General features: G+C 45.6%; 1 protein-coding gene across 1 annotated transcript in view; it reads left to right on the top strand.

Annotated features, from left to right (window-relative positions):
- The first annotated feature begins 1,139 nt into the window (after positions 1-1,139).
- Positions 1,140-7,317, top strand: part of LOC109937000 (cdc42-interacting protein 4 homolog) — a 50,511-nt gene continuing 44,333 nt past the window's right edge. Inside the window, exon 1 of the mRNA XM_048617805.1 lies at positions 1,140-1,315. Within this exon, the coding sequence (XP_048473762.1) occupies positions 1,140-1,315 (176 nt within the window). The remainder of the gene's footprint in view (positions 1,316-7,317) is intronic.

Below are 7,317 nucleotides of genomic sequence, written 5' to 3'. Positions count from 1 at the left end.
TGAAGGGCCTGTTTCTGTGCTCTATGACTGCTACAACAGCTACCAAGATAAATGCTCTCATTCGCGATTGGCAGTTTTTTCTTTGCTCCCACTTGGATCTTTCCATGCCATTACTGAAGCAGGCGAGTTTGGGTTGCGGGTTATATCGAGACCGCCAGGAGCTGGGGCGATGGAAATGATGCAGACCCTGGTTTTATAAGAGGGCTTATTCACTGGAACAGTGAGATGATCTTCCAAACAGGAGCAGTGTGACAACAAGCGATACTGATCGCCCGGGAGCTGGCTGATTTCGATTTTTCTAAAAACCACCCCCCCACCATCCCCCTGATCTCAGGGGGTAGTTCTAAACCCTTCTCCTGCCCATGAAACCCGAGGGGTGCCCTGGCTGAGATGTTGCACAGTCCCTTGGGAATTCCAGGTCATTTAGTAAGCAGGAGGAAATTGAGCCTGTCTGTAACCTTTAGGATGAAATATTTGAAATAGGTTGATAAATAGGTCTGTGGTGTTAGCCAAACTGCTTGGATGCTGGAATGCATCAAATTGACGCTTGTGCTATTTATTTATTCTTCATAATTTCTCGTTACCATGACGACCATTCCGCATGAAGCTGGCAGGCGAGTTTATTGTGTGCGTGTGTGTGTTTTTTTTTGGTCTAGTAACCCCTTCCCTTTCTCTCTGTCTGTCACTATTCCCTCTGTCTGTCTCCTTTTTTATCCTGTATCTGTCTGTCTCTCTGTAACTGTGTCTGCATCCACCCCTCACCCCCTCCTCTCTGACTGTGTTTATCAAATTCCTGGTGCCCTCATCATGGCAGAGGCTGGTGGGGGGTGGGGGGGGGGAGGCCTGAAAAGATCCTTTTGGAGAAGGAATCCTGGTGGAGGAAGGCTGGGGTTTTTCCAGCTCAGGAAGGGTAAGGGGGTGGGGGGGGTGGTGGTGGGCAGTGCGGTGTAGCCAGGGGTCGGGAGCAGCGCGCCACCCCTCACTGCCACGCTCCGGCTTCTCCGCGCAGTCAGATCACAAACCAGGAAACACAAACATAAACCAGAAACAGATGGGGGCAGCCAGCTGTTTCCCAATCCTCCTTCCTCCCTCCCACCTCTGCTCCAGTGGAGCCAAAATGGATGGGAATCATTCAAACCATGATTCAGCGAAATGCAGGCATGCAGATGGGCATATCTTTGGCTGTGGCTGGGGGAGGGCGCCGGTATTCAGCTTTGAAAAGACGCAAGGGCAGCCTGGATGGCAAACATGAGAATAATTTCCTAATCGAGCCCTGGGCAAATGCAGACAGCTCTCCTCGTAAAATCTTTTACAGGTGCGTGTTCCGAGAGTAAACTGCTCTGCGCTGCAATTGGAGTACAGTTGCTCTGTTGGCGGGTGCCCCTTCTCCTGGGTCAACTCAGTTGACAAATGGTTGTATGGTTTGGACCATGTCAACGTCAAGGGGTTGAAATGTCATCAGGTGTTGGCTGGGTGGGGACCAGAGGTGGTAGGAAATGTGGGTTTCAGATTAGAATCAGATCAGCCATGGTCCTACTCAATGATAGCGCAGACCTGAGGGGCTGAAAGGCCTACTGCTCTGGTGATCCATGTGCTTAAATGGTGAGCAATATCCATTCGTCACATGCTGTTATTTCCAATAGCTAGATCGTCACTTTTTATTCATTAAGAATCTGCAACTCATAGTGGCAAGCCTTTGTTTGAGTGCTAGGATAGAGTTGGAGGTGTGGATGGTGGCTCAGGTTATCTGACTGTGGTGCCGAGGTGTTTCTGTCATACAATCCTCCTCTCAAATCCTGACCTTGTCCTCCGCCATCCCTACAGTGCTGCCAAAGCTCTGTGCTATTGCTCTGTTCCGGTATTGCCTTTTTTAGCTCAGTGTCTGGTGACACTCCTGTGAAACATCCCCAGATGTTTTATTACATTAAGGGAATTCTATAAATGCCTGTTGTTGCTCTCAACGCATTGTCAACAGGGTTTTGAAGTTTTTAATTATACGACTCGCAGGCCATTAGTGAGTGTTTGACAATGGGGAGTACAGGATGTGAAGGTGTCAGGCTGAATTACAGCACAGAAAATTCTCCTCCAAACAGCTAGATGTTAATTGCTCTCTCCTTCCCCATCAAAATCTTCAGCTTCTTTCTGTTTGCAGTGATGATGCACATTTGCTTGTACCATCCACTGCCCTCGTATTGGATTGCCACTCATTTCCTCGTGCTTGTCGCTCCCATATCACCATCTTCCCCTTTTCGCAAAGCACTGCAGAAATCTTTTGAAGTGAATGTTTCTTGGTGCCAATCCTCCTACCCCCACCTCTTGCTTGGGAATCAACCCTGCCATCTTCAGCTATATCATATAATTGTAAGTTGCTATGCAACCCTATCAGTATAAAACATATTCTAACACTTCTGAAGAAGGGTCCAGGCCCGAAATGTCAGCCTTCCTGCTCCTCTGATGCTGCCTGGCCTGCTGTGTTCATCCAGCTCTACACCTTGTTATCTACGTAGAAAACATATATGTCCAGGCTGACCTGCCTACTTTTCCACCTCTCTCTGCGAAAAGTTTTGGTCCCCATATTTAAGAAAGGTTGTACTGGCTTTTTGGATGAGGATCAAGAGAGAATCACTGGGTTGATTTCTGGGATGAACAGGTTGACTTTCCAAGAGTGACTAAACAGGTTAGCCTTTATTCAATAGAGTTTAGAAGAATAAGGAGCGATCTTTCTTTTTTTAAAACCATACAAGATTCTGCAGGGGCTTGACAGTATTGATGTTGAGAAGCTGTTTCCACTAGCGAGGGGAATCTCAAACTAGGGCGTAGCTACAGAATAAGGGGTACACTCCTTTCAAACTGAGATGGGGGAGAAATTTCTTCTCCCATTGGGGTAGTGAATTTCTGGAGTTCTTTACCGTGGAGAGTCATGGTGGATAGACCGCTGAAAGAGGAGGCTGATAATTATTTCCAAAATCTAGGAATTGAGGGCTATGAGGAGCTGCGACAAAAGAGAAATGGAAGCCTGGGACAGATCAAACATGACCTTTCTAGAATGGTGGGGCTCTCTCGAGGAGCTGAATGGCCTACTGCTTGTGTTTCATATGTTCTTATTGTCCACCCTCCCCACTTGCTTCCACAAATGCATTTTTTTTAAATCAGAGGATGTGAGCTTATGAAAGCCAGCCTGACATTTCTGCCCATCCCCAATTACCCAAGAAAAGATGACGGTGGGCTGCCTTCCTGAGCCATTGCAGTCCATGGAAGCTGGGAGGGAAGGAGGTTTGACCCACCAACGGTAGAGGAATAGCAGTATAGTTTCCAGTCAGGCTGGTGTTTGGCTGAAGGGAGCCTGCAGACATTGGTGTCCCTGATGTTTCTGTTGCCCTTGTTCTTCTCGATGGTAAAAGTTTGGAAGATGCTGTCAAAGGAGTCACTGTCACAAGAAGCACATGAGGGAAGGGGGAATGGAAGACTATATACCAATGCAATTAATTAAGAAAGAGTGGGAGGAGGCTTGAGTGGACGTTAGTATTAGAGTGAACTGGTCTGTTCCTGTCCTGGCCACCATTGGAACAGACTGAACTCTGAATTGAGAATTTTCTTGGCACGTCTCTCTCTCTCTGTCCCTTTACATCGCTGTTGATGCTGCTGTAATCAAGAGCTTAGCATGTAGGGATCGCCCAATCCTGTGGCTTTACAGGTCCCAGCCGATTTCTATCCTGCTCTGCACTGTTACACTCTTCCTGTGATACCAGGCTATCAAAGAGGACAATCTCATCTTAACTTTATTCTTGATCTTGTACACAACTTCCTGTGTCCACATCTTTTGAGAAACGTCATAAATCCATTAGCCCAATAGATTTAAACTCTGATTGAAGGCCATTATTCAGATGAAATCTCCCCTCCAGCTTGAGGTCGTCAATCAGAATCTGGTTGAATGGGTTCTGTTGCAGTCTGCCTCAGTGTTGGTTTGGTTAGATAAAAGCAGTGCAGCTCACCACATTCAGATATGAAATGCCAAAGGCCGGTGAGACCTGTATGAACTGATTTCATGTGTGAAAGGCCATCAGCTTGACCGTCTTCTAGACACACCATTTCCCAACGGGCTCATCGAGCTCTCTGGTGGTAGAAAGGGAATGAATTCTTCATTAGTCTGTGGCTTGGCATCCCTGTTCAACAATGATCAATCCTCTCACCTCTGCAGACATTGATTGCTGATTAGCTTGGAAGTCTGTTATCTTGCTATGCCCAAGTGGTCATTGATGGCCAATGGTGCGTGATTTTACAGACTGGGACAACCTGTAACTGACCTTAATCCCATTCCTGTCCTATGCCCAGGTACGTGCTAGCTTTCGCTGAGTGTTGTTAGATAGCACTTGGAAGTAGGAACTCTTCCAATTCCCAAGTTGTAGTCGGGCGACTGAAATACTGAAATGTGGTTTCTCATTGCTGTCCTAATGACACACCCATAGCCCTAACACAACCTTTTAGAGCCATTCTAAAGAGTGTGTTCTGAGATTTTTACAGTATTAGCTCACATAGATCACTTGTAATATTGTCTTGTATCTACGGCCGTTTCAATCAATGTGTCCCAGATTATAACAATGACATTTCAAACCTAATTTTCATTTTCCCCTCTGGCTGTTTCATTCATTGTCTGAAAACTGACTAGACTGACTCGTCTTTCCACTAGAATCTATTCACCTTGTCTACTCAACCGAAAACCCTTGAGAATTTGACATCTTTCCTAAATCTGCCGTTTTAACCTTTATCTGGTACATCAAAAAGATTCCCACCTTTTGCTGTTTTCTCCAACTGAAGCTCCTCGTTCCTGATGCCAATTGTGTAAATCTGTTCTTTAGGCCCTTGACATCCTTACTGATGATGCTGCAGTTAGTAGACACAATACTCCAATTGCGGCCAAACAACAGTTTTACGATGGGTTGGAAACATAGTAGAAGGAGCAGGCCATTCAGCCCTTTTGAGTCTGCTGCGCCATTCAGTATGATGATGGCTGATCAGTCTCCTGTTCCTGCTTTCTTCCCCCATACCCCTTGATCCCTTTAGCCTTAAGAACTATATCTAACTCCTTCTTGAAAGCATTTAATGTTCTGGCCTCGACTGCTTTCTGTGGCAGAGAATTCCACAGGCTCCCTGCTGTCTGGGTGAAGACATTTCTCCTCCTGTCAGTCCTAAATGACCTACCCCTGTTTCCTTAGACTGCGACCCCTGTCTTCCCTGGACATCAGAATATCCCGTTTACCCTGCCTAGTCCTGTTAGAATTTTATAGCTTTCTACGAGATCCCCCTCATTCTTCTAAACTCCAATGAATATATTGGGTCAATATATTCATCAATCCATTTGGTGTAACTTCCTTGCTTTTGAACCTTCTTACAACAGGTGGTCCTGGTTGGCTGTGGACAGGAATGTGCAGCACTTGGAGAATCTCTGTGGGAGTATCTGGGTTTCTACTGGAATGGAATGGAATGCTACTTAAAATTTTCAAAGCAGCTCGGAGCGCTGAGCTGACAGCTTCCCACGTTTCTGATCTCTCATTGCCACCAGCCCTCAAACCCTGGGTAATGGACAAATACACTTGTGTTGAGAGGTGGGTTTCGGTACAGATGGAATAGCCATCCTGTGGATAGATAGTTTGTCTTCGTCTGAGAGAGTTTGGAAACTACTTTTTTTTTTGGATTGTTATTTTGCTGAATGACATTGCCATGGCGACTGAAACCCCTGGTGAGTTGGTTGACACTGGAGCAGATGTGAGTTGCAGTTACATCATTTCCTTTGGCTGCCATTGACCTATTAGTTCTTGGAATTGAGACGTGTGCACAAAGCCTCTGAGATGACATGCTAAAGATTTGCTGGCAAGGTTCTGCGCCTTTAAAAGCCAGGATGGTATTTGTTTACTTTTTTTAAAATTAGTTTTATCTCGTGCTTTTTTTTTCAGAAGCATTGCGCACAATGAATCATGAGTGTTTTCATGTTGGCGCTCTTGGTTGACATTTGCATATAGACAAGCCCAGAAATTAATCTGGATTCCATAACGCTGAATGAGGAATGGATGGTCAGGATACAGAGAGCTCCGTACTCTCCAGATAGTGTTGGGAATCATTTGGAAGGGACAGACAAGACTTCAGTCTAAGCTCAGCTAGAAGGCGTTCATGGCTGTGTGGATACAAATGGTATTTCCCCTTGCATCATCAGTCACCACAGTCATTCTGTTTTGCATTCAGGCTTGCAATGTAAGGCTTAGTTGTTAAGAATAGTTATGGGATAAGCATTGCAGGGTGCAGTACTTTTACACAGCCCTGAGAAATCAGCTTGGGTGGATGTTTCTGATGTACATTTGACCTTGATCTTCCACTTTGCTAATTGAGAATTGAGCCAGCTATCCTCATGCTGTCATGCGTTACCATTTCAAGGCAATCAAGTATTTAAGTGCTTGGACATCCAGAGGCCATGGAAGATGGTATGTCAAGACTAGCCTGTCTTCATTTAAACAGTGGAAGGAATATAAATGCACTGACCACAGCAACACTGTATTGATGGCCGACAGAACTGCGGATGCTGTAAATCAGGAACAAAAGCAGAAGTTGCTGGAAAAGCTCAGCAGGTCTGGCAGCAACTGTGAAGGAAAAAGCAGAGTTAATGTTTCGGTGACTGAGGAAGGGTCACTGGACCCGAAATGGGTTATTCTGTGTTTTCCTTCACAGATGCTGCCAGACCTGCTGAGCTTTTCCAGCAACTGTATTGATGACCCCCTGTTTGGTCACAAGACATATCGAAAGCCCAGAAGCACTACCGCTGTCTTCTGTTCCTTCCCCACCTGTCCCAGCCCTTCCGCACTGGTCTCTTTTTTTAAAAAAAGTGTAACCTAGGTTTTAAACTGCAGTATTGTTCTGAACATCTGTTTGCAAGTAGTGAGAGGTTGTTTCTCCCTGGCTGGGACATCTAGAACATGCAGCACATACTCTGGGCTAAGGGATCATTCATTTTAGGGCAAGAGATGAGGAGAAATTGCAAAAGTTGTGTACATTTGAAATGGCCTGCCCCGGAGGGATGTGGACATTCCATCATTGAGCAAATTCAATATGGCGATTTTGTAGGAAAAGGCTGGAAAACATCCACAGGCCAGGCAGCATCTGTGCAGAGAAGCAGAGTGAGTGTTTCACATCAGAACTGAAGAGAAATAGTGATCTTAATTTCTTTTTTTTTAGCCAGTGGAAAGGGATTAGTGGGGGTGTTGGTAGGAGGAACAAAGGAGAGAATCTATGATAGGGTGAGGCGGGGTGATTAAATAACACAAGATTTCA

The sequence above is a fragment of the Rhincodon typus genome, chromosome 38 (assembly GCF_021869965.1).
Source record: "Rhincodon typus isolate 14 chromosome 38, sRhiTyp1.1, whole genome shotgun sequence".
NCBI lineage: Eukaryota > Metazoa > Chordata > Chondrichthyes > Orectolobiformes > Rhincodontidae > Rhincodon > Rhincodon typus.
Note: the sequence above shows the minus strand (reverse complement) of the source record. Positions and strands in the feature narration are given on the sequence as shown.